Source organism: Gambusia affinis, linkage group LG13, assembly GCF_019740435.1.
Source record: "Gambusia affinis linkage group LG13, SWU_Gaff_1.0, whole genome shotgun sequence".
Lineage (NCBI taxonomy): Eukaryota > Metazoa > Chordata > Actinopteri > Cyprinodontiformes > Poeciliidae > Gambusia > Gambusia affinis.
Genome location: NC_057880.1, coordinates 14,973,181 through 15,000,941, shown reverse-complemented (window position 1 = coordinate 15,000,941; position 27,761 = coordinate 14,973,181). Strand labels below are relative to the sequence as shown.

Genomic DNA, 27,761 nt, shown 5'->3' with positions numbered 1-27,761 from the left:
GCTGCAATCATCAACAAACTTTAAAAGCAGTAAAAGTTTAAAAGTTTAAACAATAAAGGTTTTGGTAAAGACAACTGGTTCTGACCTTGATAAAGCGATGAACCTCAAAGCACTCTTCAAAGCACTCCTAAACTTTAAAAGCACAAATGGAGATGCACATTACACACATCACATTTATTTTAAAGGTGCCTATTGCACATTATCATTTCTTACATTGGCCATTCCACACTCATAATACCACAGAGACTGCATGCAGAAACTCTTAAGCTCACAGTAATGAGATTCAGACTTAGTCAAAGCAACCATTAGGCAGAGATTTGTGGGAACACTATTGCAGTCAGGGAATGTCATCGCAATCAATACACAAAAGCACTGCATTGCCGGCAATTAGGTGGAGATATTTATGTCTGATTAGGGAGGCAAAGCTGAAGTCATTTGTTCTCATAATGCAGATTCAATGGGAAGCCTGGGCAGCTCAGTCAAAGCCAAAGATGTGCCATGAGAGGTAGAAGAGGGAACCGGTAAAGAGTATGAGCAAAAATAATCAAATGAATCTTAATCCATGCTCTCGTCTCCTATGGTGCCAAGAAAAAAAAAAAAACAATTTATAGATTTTGTTTGTTTTTGTTCTTATGCAACACTTAAACTTTTCAGATCATTAAACAAGTTCTAATATTAGATACTGATAATTTGAGAAAATACAAAATGCTGATTTCACATAATGATGTTTTTCAATAAGAGAAAAAAGTATCCAAACCAACCAGACTATGTTTAAAAGGAATTCTCCTTGGAATCAACAGCTGGATGTGCCAACAATGTTTCTGATAATTGTCAGTGATAACATTGGCAGGGTTCTTGGGTAATTGGGCACAATCGTCTTTTCCAGTCCTTTTAATTTAGCCTCATATTCAGGTGTCTGATCTTGAACAACCCATTCAAAGGCATTCCACAGCATCTCTATAGGCTCTAAACCCAAACTTTAGGCCACTCCAAAATCGTCCTCATGTTTTTATTTCTTCAGCAATACTAAGGTGAACTTGCCGGTGTGCAGCCAGGTATGATCGTCCTTCATAACCCAAGTGCACTTAAACTTAAGATGTGGGTGTCCAGCGTCAGTCATCAAAAGTTAGTGTCCTGTTTTAGTGTCAGGGGATGTGACTCTGCTCTAGCAAGGTGATTCAAATGGTCCAACTACCTCCTCAGCATGTTAACATTTTGCATAGGCCTGATAATAAACCATCATTTGACTCAGATTTGTTGAAGGGAAGCTTTTGAAGACTGACTTTGGACACCACTCTCTCAAGATAAAATATAATTTTATATATACATATATTATCAAAGATTCTCTTTGATTTTTAAGATTTTTCAGTAAGAAGCAGCACAATTCATAGCTCCATCAGTTATGGCAGCTCATCTTGGTCCTCAATCAGCAAAACAGGCAGAATCCATTATAACCCTAATTTGTTTATGATGTTTTCTTTTTGAAATTTTTGTCAGGATCGTTTTTTACCTTAGAATTGTTCTTTGGATTGTTCTAATAGAGTTTGGCTCGTCTCATTCTTATTGTTGAATCGTGAACACTGATCCTAACTGAGGCAAGGGAGGACTGCAGGATGAGTCAGTCCTGGGGTAATTTTGGTAGGTTGGCCACTCCTGGGCACTCTTTCATGTTTTCAAATACTTTCTCACAACACTGTAGATATCACCATCCTGTGGGCAGACCGTGGAGAGAATAAAAAAGATATTACGAATAAAAGGCTGCAACTTTACACAGAATTGGCTCTTTTCCAAAGTGATAGTACGTACAGTAAGACACTGCCAGCAGGCTTATTATCATCTCAGAACCTCGAACTGTTACATGTCTTACAAATGGAAACTGCAGCCAGGCCTGACAAAAATCTCACAAAGACAAATATAGTTGTTTTACGGTCAAATGCCTTCCGGAAAAACAAAATGAAAAAGTAAATAAACAACTCAAAGAAAGTAAACAACCTCAAAACCCTGATACCACCTTTTGAGTAAGACACGAAGGTGCAAAGAAAAGAATGAAGAGAAGGGGGTGGAGGGAGGTGTGAGAGACAAAAAGACAAAGCGAAAGATTGGGAGCAGAGAATGGAAAAGCAACAACAGTAGAGAGATTGGAGAGTAAGCAGAGCTCAAGGCATGAGATGACAGGTAATCACTCACACACAATATGCTTTGACAGCACAAGAAACATGTCAGAAAACATCCCCCAAGCAACAAGTAACAGCACTCAGAGCAACATGCTCACACACACCCATTCCAACGCAATAACACAACAATTCACTGTAAATTAGAATCAGGGAATATCAGGCAAGAGGAAATAAATTCCCCCTCTAAGATGACCTGAGTATTAAGAAGATCCTGCAGGATCTTCTTAATACTCAGAAGATCCTGCAGGATTAAGCCATGTCATTATACACACTATTTGTTGGCTTACGTGCAGTTGCTTCTATATTTAGTACATATTAATGAGTAATGTTTAAACACGTCCCTTCAATTAAACGGTTTGAGATGAGACAGATTGTACGTCTGTGTTTTATTAGGCCGGGCCTTTGCTTTGTGTGCATAGGGGAGCAAACGTGCATACTCATTGCTCTTGCGTAGCCAACAGATTCGGAGGGTGCATGGCAACCCCAGACGGAGAGGCAGATGTTCCATCCACGAGATGAATCTACTCCACAAATAAATCAGACCCTCATAGAGGTCTCTCTAGGGGATTAGATTGCTGGGGCACACCTGCGCACTTGCACAAACAGGCACATAATTTACAGTACATATAATACAGTATTTCACTAACACAACAACTAACGTCCAAAGAGCATCGCAGAACAGCGACACATGTTTAAGCACATGTAAGTGAATGCTCATGCACATGGATTTGTACTCGAAGGTGCCGGCATTACATAATGATCTACCCTCCTAGCCCTCCACAGGGGATCCGACAGTCCTCACTCTTCACCGCCGTAGAGAAAATTTGGATTAGGTAAAGACACATACAATGACATTCTATAATCTAGCATGAAATTACTTGCGATTGTGTTTAGATTAATCCTTCCTCTGTGTCCCAGAGCGCTGCAAATCTTCCCTGCTTGAAGGGATGCTAAAGGTCAATCTCAAACATTGCTTACTGGAACAGAGCCATGACCAGATGTAAAAGATATAGACATCTAGGAATATGTACCGGTTGCACGGGCATAAGATTAGCTCAGAGATAGGACTCGTGGTGGAATTGTCAAAGGTCCTGATTTGCTTTTTTCCTCCGTAAAAATGCATCAGGCTTAAATTCTTCAGGGATGTCTGAGACAAATTCCTAGAAAGTATAAACAACACCCACTCAGCTCTTCTCATTGATTCTTTTAATTCTCTAGAATGTGTAACACTGTTTACTAGCTTTTCATTCAGCAAAATTATTGCTTTATTTTTGTAAAATAAGGCTCCTCAGCTCTGTCCTGCACATTCTGGGTGTTTCCCTGCTGCCACACACCTGACTTAAACGAATGAGTAATCAACAGGCCTCTGCAGCTCTTGGTGGCATGCTGAGGAGTTGATGCAATCATTTGAACCAGGCATAGAGCAGACATCTAAAACATGAAGGATTGTGGATCCCGAGGACCAGGGCTGAGAGACGCTGATGTAAAACATATTAAGTGTTATGGTAAGTAGCACACATGTGTTATGTGAAATGGTGTCTGTGTGTGATCTAAACATGTTTACCTGCAGTGTTTAAAGAATACTTTGCTGTGGAAAGAATGCACAAACATGTGATTAGCCAAACATGATATTGTGTTGCTGTTTATAAATATCTTGACTCATTGGAAAGATGAGTCAAGATAGCTTTTTATTGTTTAGAGACAGATAAATGTGAGGACTCTGCATATCTGGACTTGCTGGAGTGAAGTGTTTTGATAAATTGGTTCTATGTGGTCAAAAAGCATGATTATAAGAGATCTTTGAATTTATTTATAAATGGATTTCCCTATGTATTCAGAACGTGTCTGTCATGCTGCTCTGCCATCTCCCTGCTGGATCACATCACCTCATTCATTGCATCACAGAGCTGAGATATTGAAACCCCTTTTGCTGTGAGTATCAAACTGATTGTTTGTTTTCATGATTTTCCTGCTCCATTGGATTAGTAAGTTTTCTGAGTCTCTGTCTGATTTTATGTGCCTCTGATCTGAGCCCTACTGTTGTTTTAGATTTTAGATCACAATGTTGGTTTTTCATCATTGGTCTTGTTGGTTATTTTGACCACTGGACCAATTTGGCTTGAAGAGAAGAAAAAAAAAACACACCCAGATTTTAGATTTAAATGTCTTCTGTCTGTGGAATAATTCCTCCATCTTGCTCCCTTCGAGCATCTCTTTGAATTCTTTCATTCAGGAAAGCTCAAACCTTAGCAACTATAGCCTCTTCGGAACTGCCTTTTCTTTTCAGCCTTAAAGGAAGCTGATAAAAAAAATAAAATCCAGGGGTAATTCAGATCTCTTTACAAAACGGTCTTAACTCCCTGCCTCTCTTGCAGAGAGATTTTGAGTGTGCTGATTTCTGAGACATTATCACCATTTCCACATTCATTTAATTTTGTAATAAACTTTTTCTTGCCGCTGGGTTTCAATTCTACGTCCAGCCATGGTGCTGGCACCCTTCTTTTGTAAGCTCTTCCTATGATACATTTTGATTCACAGCAAAATTATATTGGCTTCCTGTAAAGTTTTTAGAAATTAAAATTTTGCCAAAGGAAAAATTAACAAAAAGCATTAAAAAAAACATTTTGGCTGCAGATTTTTTAGTAAATTCAGAACCTTATAAGCGCATACTGCTTTAAAAATTAAACTTTGATGCCTCAACACAAAGCTGATTATCAAATGGGTTATTCATCATTTCATTACGCATCTTGCAAGTTAGGACAACAATTTTCTTCTAAAGTAAAACAAGGAAGAAAAAACATGTTTTATATCCACAATTAAAACCCGTGGAGTCTTATGACAACAACTGTATTATTCAAAATGTTGTGGAGTGAATTTAGTAATGTACAACATACCACAACGATCATTTTAACCTCACCTTTCACCAAGAAAGAAAAATATTTTTATGATTATTTTCATAATTCATGTAATTATGAACACAACAGTTTTATTTTTGAAATTTGGTTCATAGTTAAAATAAATTCAGGAAAACAGGAAATAGTTTAGTATTTCGTGGGTAAGCAAAGCCTTTAAAAGGGAATTTATTGACTTCATGCATCAACTTCTAGCAGGATGTATGTTAGTTGTTGTCTTGCTGAAATTCACAGTTTTGCATTTCAGGCCCCGTTACTGAGCAAATCTTAAGATCTCAAAATAAGTCGTTTATTTTACACATGAATGATTTATGTGTGCATTAGTCTAATACAGCAGTTGCACCTAACAAAGCCCAACATATGAAACAGGCTGTGGAGTTATTTCATGGTTACATTCCCGGGCAGAGAATCTCAGTTGCTGCTGGTAAAACTTCTCCCCCAACAATGTAAATGTCCCCAAAGTTATCCCAAAGGTTTGGTGGACTGCCTTTCCTGCTAGCCATGACAAATGGTTATTTGGTTTATGTGACAATGACTTTTTCATAGGTTAGGTTGTTTGAGAAACCTTAGCATTTGAAAAAAAAACCCCAAAACCCAACACTTTTTGTATTAACTCAGGTTATCTTTCTCCGTTATGTACATTTGCATGGTCATTCAAGTAAGATTTCAGATAGACCAAACAAATATAGATGTTGACAGAAATGTTTACCTACGAACAGGAACTAAGAAGATGGCAAAAAAAAGCCAGGAACACAAGGACAAACTCAAAAACGGTCAAGTGAGTGAATGAGTTAGAGAAAACCTCCTCTCTGGACTCATAAATAATTGATACAAGCTCCTTTGCTGACTGATTTTCCTTAATATAGTCAAATAAACACAAAAAGAAAGCTAAATGATGTGCTACACAAGGGAAGCAGAAAAAAACCAAGTTCTTGGACACCCACACTGTCTCAAATTCATGTCCCAGATGATGGGCAAGTTATGACAGGACTCTGCACACATGTGCCACGCTCGCTCTGAGGGTGTTGCCCCTGGGCAAAAGGTGACATTGGTAGCAGTAACCCAACTGACATCTGTCAAAGGCTATCATTGGTTTTAAATGCTCAGTGAGACAGCAAATGACCCCGTGTGTCATCTTAAGAACCTAAATAACATGCAGCGGGACTTTTTTTTTCTTTTTTATAAGCTTCACCTTTCATCAATAGAGCCACAACTTAATAATAGAGACTTTCAGTTTGTGAAGTTGCTGTTTGGTAGAACCCAAATTAAATCCTATCCAAGTCAGTTTTCATACTCATAATTAGAAAAATGTCTGGACATTTTCCCAACAGTTGCTGTTCACACATTTACACAGGAAGAGTCTTTGTGAGAAAATATGTAAAATAAAGATAAGAGCTCTTGAAGATCAATTTCAAGAAGCACACAGTTGAATTCAAATAATTTCCGTGGTAGCACATCCAGAGTGGTTCTTAATGACTGATCTGTAAATTTACCTGGTACAAACGTTGGGAATTTTGGTGGGTTTTGTTAGCATTATGTCTCATCAGTAACTATTTAACTGTTGGAAAGTATCTAAAAAGGGCCACATCTTTAGGAAAAATCATTTTGGAATAGAGTATGTTGTGTGCCTGAAAAACTCAGAGTCCACTCTACTTAAATCAAACAACTATTTCTGCTATTGCCTGTTTGTTTGATGTCTTTTGTTGGATTGAATGGTTGGATTTTGAAGAAAGAAAATGCACCGAAATTTCACAATTAATTAATTTCAGCAATTAGGGATTTTAGCAGTGCTTCAGAGGACCTTGTACAGCCACAAGAGCATGGCACCGCGACCTCATGTTGGTCACTGTTGTGGGATAGCTTAACATTCCTCCACCAACAGTTTGTCACCAGCAACGCATCTTGGAAGACAGTCAGTAAGAGAGTTTATAGGGGATTACGACTAGTTAGGGTGTCTTGTATAACATGTCTCTGCACTGAGATTCCTTCCACTGATAACAAGTGTGTTTCAGAGATGTATATGCTGCCGCACATTATCATTCCTCCACAAAAAAAAACAACAAAAAACAACAACTTCTTGATATTGGTAGTGGAGGATTTGGCAAGTTTTTCACAGGGACAGCAAAAACACTCAACTTTGCTGCTTAACTCATAAAGGCATTTTTGGCACAAATTTGGCATCAATTAAGGAAGAATGAGCTTTGTGTCCAAGAAGCACTATTACAAAGAAGCAAGAGAATGACCAACTTTAACTTTTCTTCCTTTTTGTTTTAACATAAACATCTGCTATGATACTGATGAGCTAAATAGCAATAAAATAAAGCAGGACACAGCGTCTCTTGTTAGTGTTATCATACCAAGCAGCTGCTCTGTGACAAAGTCGTTCATGCTCCAGATGATTCGCTGCTTCATTCATCAACAAGTGCCTGTGCTACTCAACTACCAACTACTCTATAGCACAAGCTGCATTGGGATTTCTTAATGTCTTTTGGCATTTCCTGTTAGTCAGCCTCATGAACAAAATGCCTTGAAAAATGCTTCTTCTCAACAAAAGATCTCTGAGCAAACAGAAATTGCCAAGCTAGGGCAGTTTTAAAGTTCTGGCACCAGCTCACTGTTTTTATTGTCAGCCAGCTGCAACTGAGCATATGGGGCTGTGTATCTCCTGTGCATATGTGCAAAATTATGAAAATATAAAATTGGCAAACTTCTCAGCCTTTATTTTAGGACTATTAATCAAATTTTGTATTATTTTTGATCATTCGAGTCCACAAACACACATAGACTACATGTTTGAAATTGTACAGTTTTTCTTTGCTTGAGATGGGAGCAAGCAATCACACAAGAGCCATCACATGCTAGTGAATTCCCCTGAGGAGAAACATTAGCTTCGCAAAAGGGGAATCTGTTCACGTTATGCAAAGGTCAAACAATTTTCAGTTTATAGGTTGGTGCCATAATGTACGCTCGGCTCACATGAAGAGATAGAGGTGTCACTGAAAAAAAAATTGTGAGATATTAAAGGAAACATGTAGATCGAGAGTTTGGGCTGTAATCGCAGCAGGTTTAATTAATCAAACCCAGAATACTGAATCAAAATGACCTTATCCCCTATAAATTAAATGCATATTACATCCATTTTCAAATTTCAGTTTGGGAACAAAAGCTGAAACCTAAACAGCACAAGACAGGCCTTCGATAATAAAAGTTAAAAAGAAAACATCAGCTACGTAAACGGATAACACCCCCACCACTCAAAGTTTTTAGAAGTTGTGTAATGCAGTGAAATAATTCAAATAAGAAGAACATGTGTATTAAAATCTAAAAGAAACTTTAAGCTGAAAATTTTAAAGTCAGATTTATACTCAAATTTGTGACTGTCATAATCATTATGACTTGTGTGACAAAACATTGGGGCAAAACATCCACTCAGTGTTATGCAGGGAGAAAGATCTGTTTGGAAAAATTGTACCATCTTCAATCTATTGCAATGTGGCATAATTTTAAGATTTTTTGGCCAGTTTTATTAAAATAAGACAGGTCGGTCATGAAAATATTTAATTCATAAATCTGTTGAAGCCCTAACATTTAGAGTAAGAGGGTTCCACTTTGGCAGATATTAAAATCCTGAAAGAGAGTGAAAGGTGAAATCTGTTTTATTTAAACCTTTGACGTATTGACCTATTAAATGTCTGATGGTTTCATTCCAAGGTTTTCGAGCATTAGGACGTTTTACACTGCAGGCTGATGTACACTTTAAAGATCTCTAAATTAAACATAATGAATAATCTAACAGTAATTAAAATTATGGATTGTTTTCATTGATTTCAAATGACTGCCCATTTGTCCAGACCTGACAAAGTGTATATGTAGAGTGTTTGTGTGGGGTAGTGTTTTTGGTGTGCATGTCTGTATATTGCTGAATCTCGACGGATGCCATCAATCATTTCCTCGGCCTGTGCTGGCTGTGTGATCGAGGAAAAGCTGTCAGCTCAGTGTTGGAGGTCACTAGCTGCTGTGAATAATAAGACAAAGTGTCATTTATGTGTTTTGAAGTGCTGTTCAACACTACTTAACAGGAAGGGACGCTTTTTACATCCATCGGGACGCTCAAAAGCTACTCTGCGACAGTCATTTCAGTTAATACTTTTTACTTCATCATTTCTGCTGATGTGGAATATTATTCTGCTTATTTTCCGCTCTCTTCCACGAGCGACAATTACATGTTTTGAACTTTCCACTTAAATGAAAACTAAGTGCTCCATAAAAAGCTCAAGTCAGCACCGATTTGCAGTTATATTGCAGTTTTGATAGATTTTAGATGCTATCTCTGTAATATATGCAGAGACACACCTTTGTCCAGAGTTCCCAGACATTTGTTCAATTAATATTCATGCCACAGTTTGGCTCATGGCTCAAGGTCAGGGACTGACCTTGAGATTGTATTGAGTGCCAGGATGCATTTCTGTAGTTTTCCCATTCCTCTGTTGCTTTCTCAGAGGTTTTATCTGTTACTTGCAGACACCAAATACATGACCTGTTCAAGCTTTTAAGAGTGTGTGAATAATGTAGTCACAAGGTACCTGATATTTATGGTAGGCTTAGATTAAATGACTCTGTCAGAGTTCAAAGTTTCTCTTGAGAAATATGCAACCGTCTCTAAATACAAGTAGCCTTAGAAATACCAAATTAAATCTTAAAAGTGCACTATATTGCCAAAAGTGTTTGCTCATCTTATGTGATCTTAATTGACATCTCTTTCCTTGATGACCTTGCTTTGTGCAATGGTGCTAATTCAAGCTGGAACGGGAAAGGGCCACCCCCAAACTATTCTCACATCGTTGGAAACTCCAGAAAATTTAATCTAATCTGTAATGAACAACTGTCATGGTCTTGTTAGTCTGATGAAACACTGAGTACTTGTAAAATGAAGATAAGTAAAACATGGCTCAGAATAAAGCAGGCTGTCAGGATCTTATGTTGTTTTTGAGTATTTTTGTTAAAAGTTTTGATCATTGTTGTTTGCCTTAGTTATTCTTTACTTTGTTCAGATTGACCTAGTTTCTGTTCTACTTCAGTTAAGTCTGTTCTTATTTATTCTAGTTAGATCATGTTATTAATTGCTTGTGTTTAGTTATTCTTTGTTTCACTTATGTTTCTGATGTCCCCTGTGTGTTTACGTCTCCTTGCTCTCCTGTGCCTTTCATCTCTTTCTTTTCCTCAACCTGCTTTCTGCTCTCCCCTCACAGCTGCTCTCAATTAGTAATTAGTCTTTGTCCATTGTTCCACCAAACAATCTCCCAGTATTTAACCATCTCTTTTTCTCACTCCTTGATGGCTCCTCCGGTTTAACTCTTTTGCTAAAGTACCTGGTCTCCATTTGGTGACTGTCTGTTTACAGTTTCCGTAAGTTGTTTTTGGACTTTATTAAATAACTTTAATTATTCTTTATGCATGAAAACTGTGCAGGGGTTATTTCCAGCAAAATCAGCTTCCTTTCACTATCTATAAGTTTGGTTAATTGGATAACTTAAATTGACCTTAAGTATATATGTGGATGGTTGTTTATTCTTTTTGTCTCAATATTTTTGATTAGATCATCATTCCTAAAAGAGGATGGAATTTTGACAGTCGTGCAGGGTGTGAGATGCATTCAGTACTTGTAAATTGAGAGATGTTGTTGTGGGTCATTCTTAGCTTTGCGCTGAATGCATCAGAATCTGATTATTGTATATTTTAGTTTTGACATACACTGGAAGATCACCATGTGACTCTGCTCTCTGTTCACATAAACTTGTGCTGCTACTGCTTTACAATCTTCTTATCATATAAATACAACACATTAATTCCTCAGCCTTACCCTTACAGCTCATTGATGTTGCAAGATTGTAATTTTAGAAATGCCTCTGTGATATTTCAGTTCATTGTAAAAGCATAAAGAGAACTTGAGGAGCACAGATTAAAAGCATGATGTGAAATTGCGTGTTTTCTCTGAGGGAACCTTTTCAGGAATCACAAAGGTTTCTGGGGCATTTTTTTCTCCCTCCATGTGTTGCCACAGCAGGGAGCAATGCCAAATCAGACAAAAGCAGGTAGAAACCTACCTTTAAAATGGCCTTTGAGATGGACTTCATTTTATCTCAGAGTTTATCCGCTATGGATTATCATAAATGAGGCATGTCTTTGGGTAATTAATCGTAATCCCAATCAGAGATCTTTTTCCTTTCTCCTGCTGTCAGGAATCAGGAACAGTGCAGCTCATTAAAAATCTATTATAGCTACAAGAGTATTCTGATCTGTTGCTATTGGGCTATGTTCAGCACTACCATTTCCCACTGAATATGCACCCTGGTCAGCAAGATGGATCGTTGACAGCTCAAGTATCCATCCAGCACTCTTGAAGGGAAAACTGCTTCCACTCACATTTGTCTGAATCATACTGGAGGAATGATGGCTAACATTCTTACATTAAGACGTCAAAGCAATGGATCTGCTGCAGGATATCTTAAAACTCACATGCATACCTGAAGCAACTGGTTACCATGGAGACTGGAAGGGACTGATGTATACATATTGTTGATCAAGGGGATCTACTTACTACTTAAATAACTTTGCTGGGATATCAGAAGATGTGGCAGTGTTTGCTCCCATCTTTAGCCCTGTTTGATCTTCTAACATCCAAAGAAAGGCTTCAGCAAATTAATCTGGAAAGGAGAAATTAAATTATTTAATTATTTAGATTTTAATGGATAATGAATTTCTTGGCAATTGCCTCTACATCTTAAGCACAGAATGTCTATGCAGATAGGATTTTGAAGCCGTGAAGGATGAGGTGACTAAAGGACTATTCTAACAAAGAATATGAATGATGTTTGAGGAGCTGTTGGCTCTCTTAGTTTTCTGACACCAAGACCGTTTTTTTCAGGACATTGAACAATTTAATTTAAATCTGCATTGCTATCTTAAAAAGCCATTTGAAATGGTTTCAAATGATCTGGTACCATCAAGGATGAATACTGAAGTTTCTGAAGAGCAAAAAACTAAAGCCCTCTACAAACTGAGATGAGCCCAGTATAGTGCCATAAATAATTAAAATAAAAAGGGCATTCACGAGATGGGATGAAGCACCATGTATAATGTGGTAGGTGTTCTGGTCCAATTGGTGGCATTATACACTGCCAGAGAATGACACACATAAAAAAAAAACACCAAATGCGCCATGTTTGTCATTTGTTAGTCAGGCGAATGTGAGATAGAGATGGAGCTTCAACATTATTGTTTAAAAAATGGCACCTCTCACATGGCCAATACAAAGACAGCATTTTGAGTTTCATCCATTCTGGAACCCAGTTTCAAAAATGATTGTTTCTGTTCTCCCGAGATGGTAAATTTTTGTGGAGGCACAACGTAAAAGACAACAAAATTTTGCTGATGCACCTAGAATTGTGTCTGTGTGGACAGGACTAAAGAAAGCAAAATGTGTGGTTGTAGAACAGGTTGTTTTATGCAGAACTGCTGGCATAAAACAACTGTCTTAATATTAAGATTATTATTCTTGATAATGTTAAGATTAAAACTTAACATTATTTTGCTGCAAAGTAAATAAAGTCCAGATTGTCTGGTTGCCTACTAAGCACACATGTCAAAAATTCTCCCTGAATTTTCAGTTGACTGTGCAGTCTACAGGCGGTAGGGTGATGAATAGTCGTTAATGCTTAAAAAACAATCCAGTTTGTTTAGTCTCGTTCACAGAACATTTCAGGTGTTCACGGCTGAAACTTGAGCAATGCAGTAGAATGACTGCAAAGACTTTTAGCAGTTTTCAGACCTCAGAGTTTGGACAACCTTGTGGTGTCCCTTTAGTTCTGCAACGTTAAATCATAAAACAAAAATCTCATTAACAGAAAAGCAGCAGACCTCACAGGTATAATGCATCTAGATTTGTCCACCTCAAACTGCCCAGCCACAGTCTCCTCGTCAGGGACTATCTAATTCTTTTTATTTTTGCTTGTACCAAATCCCCTTCAACTCGCCATAAATCGATCTCCCTCGCTTCTTCTGTCTTTCAGTCTGGCACGCTCCTCCTCTCCTTCATTAAGAAGCGACCTGTCCTTGTCTCCTTTCATTTAACATGCACAGCAATCCAATCCCCATCCAATTGTCTGTATTTGTGAAATATTTAGCTGGCATTAGATGAGAGCAAAAGCTGATTTCGTGGTTATTGTTTGCCGCCATGTGTTCATATAAGGCCTGCAGCTTTGACAGATCTTGATAGAGAAACTTCCAACTCCTTGTGAAAATAAAGTCAAAGGCTTCCTTTTTTTAAAATGGGGTTGTGCATAGAAATCTTTGTAGCAAGAAGTTTATTTTCAGCCTGTAGCTGTTAAAATAATCCCAGCTTCTAAAATCATTGAGTATTTTTAGTTTTTCAATACAAGCTGTTGATGTCTATTTTATTTTATCTGCTCATTGTTCTTATAAGTTTATAAATCAATTTAGTGTTTTTATGCTTTGCATCGCTAAAGTAAAAAAACTTTTGTTTTAAATACACTAAAAATGAAAAACAAGTATGAATTTCACTTCACTTTATAGCCACCTCACCTGCTGTGTTTAGCAGTGAAATCCCATTATGGAAAATATAAGTGATGTAAATGTAGATTTATTGTAATTCTTAACAGTACATTTTGTTCATATTAGTTGATTTTCTTTTCTTTTTTAAAAATAGTTTTTCACCAAAACAAAGTGCTGTGCAACACTTTGTTCTGGTCAAGATAAGTTTAGTCTGTCTGAGCAAGTATATGATCTAAATCTGATGGGTTGTGGGCTTGAAAAGCTGTAATTTTTTTTTATGCTTAAGGCAGTGGTTCCCAAAGATTTTCTGGGCCCCGATATGGATTACAATAAATCAATAGGGTTTTATTGTACTGCCTGCGCCACAAGGCAGAAAAACTGTGCCCAGCTGAATCAACTAAAAAATCAACTGGGCACCCACATCGATTTGCAGCTACATCATAGAACAGCAGTTTTTTAAAAAAACAACAACAAATTATTCATTTTTGTCAACTGTTTCACAAGATGTTCTGTGTATTTTAACCAAACAATATTTTCAAATTCAAAATAACCGTGTAAGCCAATGATAAGAGAATACACAATGAGGATAAAGACTGAGAGCACTATTTATCTTCTCTCTAAAATCTAATCAAATAAGACCAAAGAAACAAAGTGATTTGTTTTCCTTTACTCAAAAACTATCAATTTGTATTTCTATTTACACACATTAGACATCTTTATATAGGGTGTGTGTGGTTCTAGGAATACAGCCACCTCAACGCTTCTGAACCATGAACAATGTGTAACCAAACATCTCAGCATGTAAAATATTTAGTGTCTTCCTCACTGGCCTCCATGATTTGTGTTATTTTTGTGACTTTGAATTATACAGTAAATCACTCCCTATGTTTCCCCTGACATGAACAAAAGGGACTTGACTGAATGCAAAAAAACAAAACATTTGAATTATGATTTAAAGTTAAAATGGTAACCTGGAAGTCCTGCATTTCAGCAGACAGGAAAAAGAAAAATCTAATTTCTGACCTGTAAGCTGGGTTTTTGCATTCAACAAATTACCAATTTTTAAGTATTAGGATGTTCGTTCCTATGCCTAAACAAATTAACATCTTGCTAATATAATCATTCAATAATGATCTCATGTATTGATATTCTGTTTAGTCCATTGTTAAAAACTACAGCCCTGAAAGCATTTAGTTCAATTAATTATAGATGAGTCACATTTGTTATTCCACCTTTCCTTGCTCTCTTTTTTTCTAGCTTACTTTGAGGGAAAAATAGCTCCCTTAGTTTAGCTGCAAATTAATACAGCGGACCAATTGCAGCGTGAAGTCATGAGAAGCTCTTTGTTTCTTTCAAGTTGAAAAAAGAGCCCCATGGTTATGATGAACTGAAGCATGAAACTCAGAAAATGCGAGTAGCAAACATAAACTGCAAAAATATAGTCAAGGTCTTTTGGCGTTCTCTTTCAAAGATCTATTCTTTCGATGCTCACATTTAATTTGTCTTGCACGAATATTATCTGTAACTTATTCTGCTTCTTGCACCGTCTGCCACGTTCAAGGAGCCTTTTATTGCTTAATTAGCTGGAAACTTACATGAGACCAATTCAAATTTGAATGATCATTGCAAATTTGGTTTACTGGCAAAATATACAAGCTAGAAGCTGTTTGGCTGAGCACATTAAATACAAACAACTTAAATACCCTAATGCTATTAACATCACAAGTGGTTTCTCCATCTTGAGCACAAATGCTATTTTTAATTACTGCTGCAGTCTCAAGATTATTTAACCCCCACATGTCAAGTATTTCAGTACCTAGGAGTGCACCTTTTGCTGTTATGACCTGCTGCAAATGTGATTCACAGTCAGGCACCAGGTGCTGGCAGAATTTCTAAGCAATCTGAGCCACCTCCTGTTGGGCAAAGACATCCAGTTCATAAATATTCTTGCGTTTATGTGCTACAACTGCCTTTTTGAAAATCCCACTAGAGATTTATTGATAGAGTTCAAGTCAGACGACTCTGATGGTTTTCTTGGTGGGGTTCTGAATCTAGCTTTGGTGAAGTTTTATATAGTTGGAATTAGTGTCCTGTTTGTAGCTTCAGACACCAAAGCTTCAGCTTCCTCACATTCACTGACAGGATATGTTCCCAGGATTTCTTGACACTAAAACTTGACACTGTGAAGCAGCCCGTCATTGTAGGTATTTTGCAGAATTATTGCAACAAATATCTATTTTTTCCTCTCACTCATTTATAGGTAATTTTAGATCTTGATTCACTGCTCTACTAACTGGAATCCCCAAAACTCTGACTTATTTATATAACTGTGAACAAATTGGAGATAACGTTTCTTGTGAGTTTTGGTCAGTGTATGTCTACAACTTCAGGCATGCAGACTTTCAATGATGCATCAACTAAACCTCAGGAAATTTGAAACCTCAATGGCCACTGCCACCTGGTCTTGATGGTTTGGAAAACTAACTGTGTATGTTGAAGATGCTTGATTATGATGTAAAAAAAACTATGTCTTAAAAGTAAGGTTATTGGTGGTAGACCTACCAAAGTAAGAGAGGTAAAGACAGAAAAGAAGAGATGAGAGGAAGAAGGATAGAGACAAGGCTTCTCAGAGTATGAGTATTTATAGATCATAAATAGACAGAACCTCTGCCTGGCAGCAGCAGTGTGCTGCTTGTTGCTATTGCTGATGTCTCTGTAAACATACAGTATATCTCTGACTCAACGAGAAACATACGGAGTAGAGGGGATTTAGATATTGAGGTAAAGACGTAAGGAAAGCCAATATAACGATCAAGACAGATCTGCATGGCCAAAATCAAATGTACGTCTGTATATCAAAGAGAAAATGAGATTCAAAACAACGCCATTCATAATTAGGCCATTGAGATGTTCCGAGATCTAAAGTCGGATCAGCTCTATCTGCGTTCACAGCTCGCCTACTCTCTCTCTCTTTGCCTCTCTCTCTTTCTGCCCATAAGCGTGCGCGCGTGCCGATCCATGTGAGAGTGCAGACCAAAAAGCGCGCGCTTGCTTCACTCAGCTCGTGGAAGCAGAGAGCGCACAGAGCAACAGCCACAAGGAATAATAAAACACACAGCTTCCTGCTTTCCGCGTATGGCACTTCAAATATGACTTATTAACGGTAGTGTACTTGCAGCCATCTTCTGACAAAAGTGAGAAATTTAAAAAGTCATTTTTTTTCTCCCCAATAAGAAACACTAATCTGTCAACTGCTTACCACAGTTCCACATACCGGCGCAGACTGGGAATATGAAGCAGAAAAACCGTGCCCAAAGCTTGTCGGAGTCCAGAGAGCTGGATGGATCCTATGACCAGCTGACGGGTGAGTGAACTTTGAAATTTTACCGTCTGGGAAAAGATTCAATATAACCCGATAGTCTTAGTTGTTTTAACAAGAACTTTTGTCATGTCAGTTAAATGAAAAAAGGAAAAATATGTCATGTACAATTAAAATTACGATTTTTAATATTAAGCTAATTATTAGTTTTTATTAGAGTATGTGCGGCTTCCATATAGGAACAAGTCTTAGTCCCCAAAAATGTTATTCTTTTGCTCTTTGGATATTTTCCTAATGAACAACAAAAAAAACTACATCTATTTATAAGTTACTATATCGAATCTTTTCTCTCAGTGTTGCATGAGATGTGCGTATTGTTAAGTGATGGATTTCCTTTCTTTTGACTATTTTTTGCTAAAAGTGCGAATCTTGTTGGCTTGGCTCAGTTACGGGAGACCACGTTTTATTTCTGTCGGTGTGTAAAGCGCTCTGTATTAAACACTTGTCCAACCCTGAAAAATTACGGAATTCCGACCACATTCCTCTACGTTTTGAGGGAGTTCACTTCAAAGAGAAATCTCAAATCCCAGTGAATTTTCTCCACCCTTTCTCGCTGCAATGATTAAAGAGAAAGGTGATCCGTGAATTAACACTGTAGCTGCAAGCATCTGGTCGATTTAGTTAATTTCAGTGGTTAACTTTGTGCGTGTGTGCTGTCTTTCTATGGGTTGAAAAGCTCTTCCCAACATGTCAGATTCCTGATGTGAAACTATGTTTGTGGTGTCTACACCTGTGGCATAGTATATGTGACTTACAATAATTTAAAAGTCATGACCAGGTAATTAGCAACTTCATATTTTGCCAGCAAGGAAGCCTGTTGACTGTGTGAGCTGAGCTCTCCATTCAGGAGTTGTGAAGGCAATTTGTTTGTCAGTGCATTAACTATTGTGCACAACCTCTGGTAAAAAGGGTTTTTTGATCAGAGGTCTACCAAGGCAAGAATTTTCTATTATTTTTGACTTATTTTGCCACAGTGAAATGGCTGTAGCATACAATAAAAAAGATTTTAGGAGCAGGTTTGAATTTAAAGCGTCTTTTCATTCTAACCACCAGACAATCAAAATTGCAGGTGGAATTAATGACATTGATTAAATCTTCCTTAGGCTCTCCTTTTAGAGACTGGGATAAAAGACGCATCAACTTAAGCAAGTATGTCCTCAGAAGTGATACGCTCAAGAAAGATGGGAAAGTGTAGATTCAAGAGTTTGACTCGTGACAAACTGGGAAGCTGGATCAGACCATCTCCAAAACAGGACCCGTCTGTGGTGTTTATGTTTACTATGAATCAAATATTGTCCAAGAGAGTAATCTCTCTCTCTTTATAATATATATATATATATATATATATATATATATATATATATATATATATATATATATATATATATATCCCCACGTCAAGTCCGCTTTAAAATTCATCCATGGATGGTGGCATCCATTGTCACTTCCATAAATATTGTGCTGTTGTGACATCAGCATTCCTCTTCTGTGCACACGGGTCATTTTGGAGTCATAATCGCTCACACAGAACTCTGACTGCGATCACACTTAATTAGCAGTATGAACGATCACGCAAAGAAATCAGATTTCAGCAAAATATCTTAATTGACCTGCTGTGTGAACGCAGCCCAAGACAGACTGACTGACATGAAGATGGAGAAACAGAAATTTTAGATGTCATGCAACTTCACGTTTTCCTTGTAATTAGATGCAGATCCTGTTTCATACACACTAGGTTATTCCACCTTGGTTTAACAGTTGGTCTCCCATGTGCGAGTGTCCACATGAAGTCATAATGCCTTTTTAAAAGTTGAATAATGAGTGCGAAAGAGCAGCACTAAGTCGCTCATGGTGCTGGAGCAATTTACTACTTGCAGAGTTAATGACTTTTTCAAAGATGTGAATAGCCTGGTCAATTCATCTTTGTAAGACACTGTCAACTCTCCAGCATGCTTATCCCTGGTGGTTTGTGTGGTTATTAAGGCTTGCTCTCAACAAAGGTCGATGTAGAGTAGATGAGTGGTAGATGAAGATGTGGGAAACATTTAGGTTATTTGTTTGTATGTCGTTATAGGTGCAGGTAGTCCCTCAATATTCACTGAGTTTACAAGTCTGTAATTCTGATATAACTACATAATTATTGTATTTTTTATTTATCATAATATTGAGTGACTATAGCCATTAAACTAAATCAAATGTTCAAAGAATCCAGGAGCTCCAATGTTTCAGAGCAAGTTTAAATGAGTTACACACATTACGTGATGTGATTTGTGCGAATTTATAGGTTTCATCTTTAGTTTTTTGCACATGATAACAGAGTTTGTGGTCAGAGTTCATCAAGACACTTTTCCTTCTATCTTCAAACATTTTGAATATGTTCTCTGCAGATCTCAGAAATACGGACATCATTAATTTAATAAATCCCTTAAAAGGGGGAAATATTTCCCCCTTTCGTGTGTTCTTTTTTTATACTTTATTGTTTTACACATTGCTTACTTGTATCAACTGTAAATTAACCTTTTTGAGTGGTACAACAGATTTAAGACTCTTCTGCTCTCTCGATGCATACTGCACTTGATCTTGTCAACACAAATCACATAAATTATCACCTAAGCTCAGTATAAGATTAAAAACATAAGGATTTCTGCAGGGTTGTCTTCAGATAATTTAAAGGCTAGATGGTGATAATATTGGCGAGGCATAGAAAAATCAAAAGCTATAGCAGAATTTCCGGAGTTTTACTGTGTAGTTGTTGCGTATAGGGGCGGATACTGATTCTTCTTCTTGTTTTTATTGGCGGTTGGCAAACAGCTGTTTAGTTTCATAATGTCAGTGTTTTTCAAATAATGCTTAAAAATAATTTAAAAATTATATGCATTATCAGTTTCCACAAGAAGATTTTTTTACATTTAGATACACTTCAATTCAAATACATTACTGTCATGTTATATAACTTTTGTTCTCAATAAAATAAAAGCATGTGTTGTTTTGCAACTGTTTTATTTTCTGATACTTTACTGCTCAAAAATGTTAATGTGTACACTTATATATATATATATATATATATATATATATATATATATATATATATATATATATATGCTTATATGCACAACCATGGTGGAAAACAAGTAATACATTACATTTTTCATTGGTAATTAAATGAATTTATATATTACTTATAAAACAAATATTAACAGTATCTTAAAGCTATGTTGAATTGAATAAATATTCAACAAAGTATTAAAACTAAAGTGTGGGGTTCCTAAAAATACTCAGCCCTGTTCAAAACCACTACTACTATCAAAGAAGAGGCAACACAGTTTTTTAATGGTTTACTGGAAAAAAAACAAAAAACTCCAATTGTTTAGACATTAATTGAGAGCAAAATCAGCATCAGCCATAAAAAGCCAGATCATTGCTTCTCTAAAAAATATTGATTAAAAAAAACCATACATGGCTTAGAAAGGAAACCATATTCATACCCTGAAAAGGAAACTCAGACTTTCTAATGGAATTGTATAACACAGCACTAACATGTGGATTTATGCAGAGGGAACGTTTTATAAATAATTTGTGTTACTCTGGTTTGCTGCTTAGTTCTGTGACTCGCTGAAATCTCAAGTCTATTGTTTGTGCACTTCTGGAAATCAGCTACACACAAAACCCTCTGACATCAAGGTAATTCTGATATGGCTTATTAAAAACAAAAGGAAAAGCTGACTAAACAACATTTTGTAAGAAGATCTCAAATTGATGTATTTGCATATGACAGTTGATGTCATGCAAGTCCCAAGTAAGATAAAAAGTGTTGCAGCATGATGTTAGCTCATTGTTTGTGAACATGGAGGTGGCTTTGTCTCTGCATGTGCGTGCGTGTGTTTGTGTATGTGTGTGGGAAGAATCACTACAGGTGAGTCATCCCTCTTACTTACCAACGACTTGTGAGTGTAGTGAGTGTGTATGTGTGCTCAAAGTAAAGTTGGCCTGTGTTGCCTAATGCCAGTGTGGGTGGTCTCCAATTCCAATTTGAGTGAAAATGTAGCCCCTCTAGAAATGACACCCTCACAGGTTGCCGAGCCGTAATGAAATGAGCTCCGCAGTGTCTTCGCATGTGTCAGGACGTGTGTTAGCATGGCATTCCCCGTTGTCTGTAAGAGCGCTGGTTGAGAAATGAGAAATAATTATAGACGTGCGGTGCAGTAACCTCCTCCTTCACCTCACAAGCCACAATTAGGGCTAATATCATCTGCACACACACATAATATCTTATGCCGTATGCAGCTTTTGTTTCAACCCTTATTCTGAGTCCAGAATATAACCTGAAATCTATCAGAATTGGTTGATAGCCGTTCGGTCATAATTTTTTTGTTTTGTTCTAAAACTCTACATTGAATATCAAGTTAAACATTTAAATATTGCAATCATGTGCTTATTATGACAGAAACTGTTCAAGCATGTTTAAGACTTCATATTTTCTGTTATAACATCTTGTACAAGTGCCTGAGCAGCATGATTGCAGAATATGTATACAGGTTTTCAACAAAGATGCATTAGTAGCTTGAGAAGAGAGAACTGAGAATTGGCAGAAAACTGAAATCTGATAATTTAAAATTTAGTTTTATTCCAGTCCATGAATCCATCATGACTAGTGTTCTTGAAGTACTTTTTTTGAGTAGGTGAGCAGCCCATAGCTGAATTATAATAGTACATCTTTTGTGTAGACAATTTTACTCGGATAAAGTCCTGCACGATATCAAGAAAACATGTAGTCAGATTGCTATTGCTGAATGTCACTTCCTGACTGTATTCTCTGAGCTTCATCATCTCATCTAATGATGAAGATGATGATCCGTCCAAAGATGATTTGATGTGTATTAATGCGTAAAGTGTAAGTGTAAAGGTCTTTTTAAAATGGAAAAACTGGAATTGGTCAAAATTGAAATTGGCATCTCTAACCCAAAAGGAATCTATTAATTGGTATCTACCTTTGAACGTCTGATTGGAGCATCTCTAATCCACAGACCAAACTGTAAAATGAAATGTTCTATAAGCTATAGATAGTTAAATGAGTTGCAAACATTGAGTTTTTGACTTCATTCATCAGTGTATTCCTTATTGCAATATTTGGAGAAAGTGACAGAAGTCTCATTGACAAACAGTCTTTATGTTGAGGGCAGCAAGTGATTGTATGCCTGAGGACTGGCCTTTCACTGTCACTGTTTCTTTTCTTCTTTGTTTCAGTTTGGACAACTCCTTTTTGGACTGTTGAGTATTCCCCTTTCCACTGTCTGGCATAAATACAAGTCTTAACAACCTGAAATGTCAGACAGAGTTTCAGCGTTTGACAATTGAGTATGTCCAGGGTCTCGTCATTCAGAAATTTAACATATCCAAGATTTGTAAGAACACAACGTGGCAATATTTTTACCCTGGTGACGGAACTGGTTTTCGCCATTTTTTTACTCCCCTTGAAATGTTTCTTCTGTCTTCATAATAACTAAATAGGGGTGGAAATTTTAGAAATGTAACCTAATTTAGTTAAAAATGTCCCCAAAGGTAAAACTTGTAGTTTGTTTGTAAATGTCTGAATGTTTGAATCTTAACATTTGAAGGATAATTGCACATTTAATTGTTTATACCTATGACTACGAGACACAATGACGTGGTCAGGGTGTAGATAGGCTAGACAATGATCTCTAGGGCACTATCATATAGGCACTCTTAATTTAGATGAAGAAAGATAATTATGAGCAAAGCTGAAATTGTCCAGGTGAATGTTTTCACTGGTCCTGCATGACAACCTTTGCTCTGTGACAGAGGAAGAACTGCTCCTACATTACATTTAATTTGGTTGAGTGAGCTGAATCAAGAACATAGATGGCTTTAAGTGATTTTGGTTCGACACTTTTTGCTGCAACAAGATTCTTAATGACCACTGGTGCGCCTTGAAATGCTTGAAATAATGTGGCATTGCATGTACCAGGACATCCATGGTGAATTTGTCTCATTGAGGATCTTTTCTCTGCTGAGGTTGGAATCACTGATTTGACATGAAACAATCTCTACATGGAGTGCTACTTAGAATAGGTCACTTGGGTTTCCCTGTAGCAGTGGTTACATTACTGAGGGGGCAAAGAGAATTTGGATGATAAAGAATGTGAAGAAGTGAACATGGCACTCTCTCAAAACCACAACCAAGAGACATGTCTTATGGACTCACACAGAAACATCCTTGCTTAATAAAACGCATACATTTTCTTAGTTTTGCTAAATAATAAATTTTTTATTGGCTGTGTACAAATCTATTAAATGTGTAATCCTTGTCATTGCACTTAAAGTCTATGCGTCTGAATTCCATCTTACAGTAAAAGCCAGGTATTTGCATATGCTGTCTCTAACATTAGGAATAAATAAGCTGGTCTAGTTTTAGTAGTTGGGGCTACCATAATTTTACATCTCTGATAAACTCAACTGGCCTATAGAAAATCCAAAAATCATTTATTTTATATTAAAGAGAGAATTATGACTGAAGTCATTTTTAGAGTTTTTTTTTTTTTTTTTTATTCCCTCAGAGTTTGCAGGCCCCCTGGTGCACAAGCACATTTTCTGGACACGAGTATTCAACTGGACCTACTATAGTGCTTTACTTTGTTCCCCTTTACCAATTGAAACTAATTTATCTTATTGCTTGCAGTCATTCGGGTCCAAACTTTAACTTTCTGGCTGAGGTCTTAAAATTTCGCTTCAATATTTCAATATATTCCTTTCTTGTCTATTTTGTGAAGTCTGCCACCCCTCCTGCAGCAAAATATTCCCACAGCATGATGCTGCCTTCCACATGCTTCAAATCCAATATTGTGTTCTTAAACGTTCAACAAATTAAGATCACTGTCTCTGAGCACACTTGCTGACTGTAAATTGGCTTGTCAATTTAGTGTTTGCCTTTCTGTTTACTCTTCCTGAGTTACCTTATAGTCCAAGTTAGTACAGGCCTTGCTCCGCTGTGAATGGCGGCACTATGTTGTCAGCCTTAGCGATCATCTTCATTCGTTTTTTTTTTTTCTAAGTTCATTTAGCAAGACTGACTGACTCAGAATTAAAAAACAAAAAACTGAAACAATGGAGCATAACAATAAATCAGACTCAGACTACAACTCCAGAAAATTATGATGGCCTCTCGTAGATTAAGTTCCATCAATTTAATTACTTCATCATGAAGGGAAGCTATTTAATTACATAGAAAACATTTTTTTCACTTGTTCAAAGTCTGTTCAACTCATTATTTAGCAGAGCCAAAGGGCAACATGGAAGAGCTGAGATGCAGACACTGGTACAGTTGCATTTGTCTGCTAAGTCTTAATTACTCTCCCTGACCTTGTATTTTATGTCTTGCTTTAAGAGCTCTTCTTACCCATCAAATTCTGGTAATGAGCAACTATTTCTAATATATTTATTGTTAAGTAGCAATCAGATTCCTCAGAGCTAAGATTCCTCTGACTTGAAAAATTTGGCTTATTTAGATAATTCTGTCTCCCTATGGTCCTTACTGTTTCAGTCTCAAATATACCCTCTTACTTCATGATTGATATATTTAATAAAGTTTGGACACACCTTCTAATTGAATTCAATTAGAAGGTGTGTCCAAACCTTTGGTCTGTACTGTACATAATAAACTCTCTTGCAGTTTACTTTGCCCTACGTATCTGTGTCAGTTCCTTGCTGTCTCATTGTCAGTTCTCTAACTTGCATCCTGACCCTCATCCTGCTTTCCCTCTCCAGCTGTGTGAAACCACAGTGCAACCGTAGCTTAATAGGGTGGGAAGCCAGAATCAATTTTAACGAGATTTAATCTTTGATAGAATCTACAGAAGGCCAGACGATCGTTAATTAAAATCAGACCTGCTTCCCTCTCTCGTAGTGGCACAACCTCTTGTTATCCCTGCCTCCTTCTCTGCACACACATCCATTCAGAAATGTGTGCAGGCAACAAGGACAGGAATATAGGGGAGGATGAAGATCAAAGCAACAGGAGTTTTAAGATGGGGTTGGCAAACTCAATTTGCTAAGAAAGCTTTCAGAATAATATGGATAAAAGAAAACCTTTGCTTTGAGTTTTTGTTTGATGCTGGGGGCGTTAGAAACATTTATCAACTTGAATGATTGACAGGAAGCTCGTCAAACTGTGACAGAGCCCCGTGTCTCTCACTGTGGGCCCTTCTCTTGCTTCGCTGCTCTGTCAGTCACAACATCTGATCTGCATTAGAGGATGATTTTCTGTGCATTAGCTCAGCCACTTTCCATTAGATGGAGAGTAACTCATCGGTATGAGGAACAGTAGATGTTCAAGCAGTACAATGCTGCATGTACAAGCTACACGACTGTCCTTCAATATACTCTTTCATACCTTTTATATAAATGTCTAAAGAACAGAAATCCCCTAAAACACTCTGTATTTTTTACAAGAAAAGCGATTGCTATGTTTGTGTATGTGTGTGTGTGTGTGTGTGTAGTCCGTGCGAGGAGCCATCTACATTAGTGTGGAGGATGTCTGAAGGGTATATATAACAAGTTCATTGTAATAAGTAATGCTTCTCCAAAATGATGCCTGGAGAGTGTGTATGTGTGTGTCCGGTTGAATGTGTACAGGATGGAGCTTTTTGCACTTTGTATTGTATGGAGACAGTTTAACTGCACAAATTAGTAACCATGCTGACACAGGCCCTATTATCACCACTTTTATTTATGAACTCTTTTTTTTTTTAATCTACAGGTAATGTTTGTGAATGCTTCACAATCATAAGCATCTGATTTTCTTATCCCCAACAGCAGCATTGGAAACCTTTAGAGCAACGTTTACTGATATTAAAAAAACCTAAATTGTTAAAAAGCAGAGTAGGGAAGGATCTGTATGGAATAATGGGAAAACAAAAAATCAAATAAGAGCAGTGCTGCTAAAACTGTTCCTCTGATGCTAAGCATTTTTTTTTTCTGACAATACAACGCTGCTAACACAGAAGCGCAGGTACACATATGTGTGCACAGTCAAGAAAGGAAGCACAGTGGGAATAGTTGGATCAATAGTCCATTGGTCAAGTTAAACTTGTGTGCCTGTGCAAACAGTGTATGACTGAACTTTAATTGAGATTGTCTTCTGCTGGACAGTGGTGGTAAGAGGTGATGTTATGTAAATTGTGTGAAAAAATTTAACTTGGATTGAAAATAAATAAAGATTACTTTACAATAAAATGATGTGTGGAGAACAAACTAGAAACCACAATAACCATCTCTTCAATTTTACAGATTTTCTGTCAAGATACTTCATGACCTGAATCTTTTGTTAATTTATTGGAGAAAGTTATAAAAAGACATGGAAAATGATTAACAAAACAATAGTAGGGCGATTATTAACTCGCAGTCATATATATGCTCATCAAATAGTTAATCTACTTTAACTATTTACTTTAAGTTTCAGTTCACTGAGTGTTACATAAAATTTGTACATGTAACTTCTAAATAAATGTCTTGTCTATAACTTTTCAGGAAAAAAAAGCGTTATGGGACTGTTTCCAGTCCAAATAATCCTCAGAATTAAATACAAATGAGGTAGATTTGTGTTTTCACAAAGTATTCACAATAAACTTTCTATGTAATATTCTTTGGGTATTGAAAGATAAAAAGCAGTTTTATATCCCAGAGGACAGACCTGGCAATTTTTTCAATTATTATAATAAGCATGCGAGGACTTATATGCGTTCCTCTAGCATTTAGTCTTGGTCATTTCTGCTCGACTATATGTTGACAAGTCAGATGAGTTAGAAATAAATTGTAATAGTGAAATCTATAATAAAAATCCAATTTGAATCGGCTCTCCATGTCACGCGTTGCATGGTGAGCAGAAATTGTTAAGCCACCATCATTAGTTCCCTGGCAGGGCTTCGCTGCCCTGGCCTTAAAACGACTTCCTTCATCATCGCTGTATTGTCAGCCTGAGGCCAGGTTGTCAGAGGAGACAATTCCTGACAGCCCAGTCTTTATCTTTCCCTGGAGACGCTGAAGTCAGCCAAACTCTCCACCAGCCAAGTATGCACACCCTGACAAGGTAGAAGAAAATGAAACCAATTTCATTTTGGAGGCTATCTGGTTCAAGGTATTATTACAACTGTGTGCAAGGAGGATTTTGAGAAATCGTAAACTGCTGATGTAGGCGTAATGTGCTCGGCTTCACTGAATTTTTTGAGTGTGTGTGCAGACTTAAACCGTGCTGTATTTTCAGGCTGACACACCAAAGTAGTTTCTGGCATTATCTAATGATGCATACCTTTAAATTAGTTGGCTTTAATAATCTCCTTTGCACTTGCTTGTTCTGGTTGTTTGCTTGTTGGCTTTGGGGCTTGAAAATCCTATTTCCCTGCTTGCTTTCTCCCTCCGGCGCCGGTAAACCGATTACTCACAAAGCAACTTGACATTCCAGAAGTGCCTCTCCCTGGGCACCACAGTCTGGCACGGGGATTTCAGAAGAGTGAATGGAGTCTGCTAATCAGCACACACATTGTCAGAGGCTCGCAAACTCTAACAAAGGCAACTTTGATTGATTGGTGGAGTGACAGCCTCGACAGCGATGGGATCATTACCGGCCTGGAGCAGTAACACAGTTTCGGACAGTAAATCTGGACCTGAACCTGAGGCTGTGAACAAAAAAGAAATGAAGAGAGACACTTAAGT

The 27,761-nt window shown here is 37.2% G+C and overlaps 1 protein-coding gene across 7 annotated transcripts in view; it reads left to right on the top strand.

Annotated features, from left to right (window-relative positions):
- Positions 1–3,586: 3,586 nt before the first annotated feature.
- Positions 3,587–27,761, top strand: part of LOC122842291 (Kv channel-interacting protein 2) — a 105,018-nt gene continuing 80,843 nt past the window's right edge. For 2 of the 7 annotated variants that reach the window (XM_044136042.1, XM_044136033.1), the window contains exons 1-4: positions 3,587–3,679; positions 4,013–4,106; positions 16,657–16,820; positions 16,922–17,021. In XM_044136042.1, the coding sequence (XP_043991977.1) occupies positions 16,949–17,021 (73 nt within the window). In that variant the 5' untranslated portion in view covers positions 3,587–3,679; positions 4,013–4,106; positions 16,657–16,820; positions 16,922–16,948. Of the gene's footprint in view, positions 3,680–4,012; positions 4,107–10,418; positions 10,493–16,656; positions 16,852–16,921; positions 17,022–27,761 lie in introns of those variants that run through there. The other 5 variants (XM_044136043.1, XM_044136037.1, XM_044136036.1 and 2 more) reach the window with 4 other exon arrangements.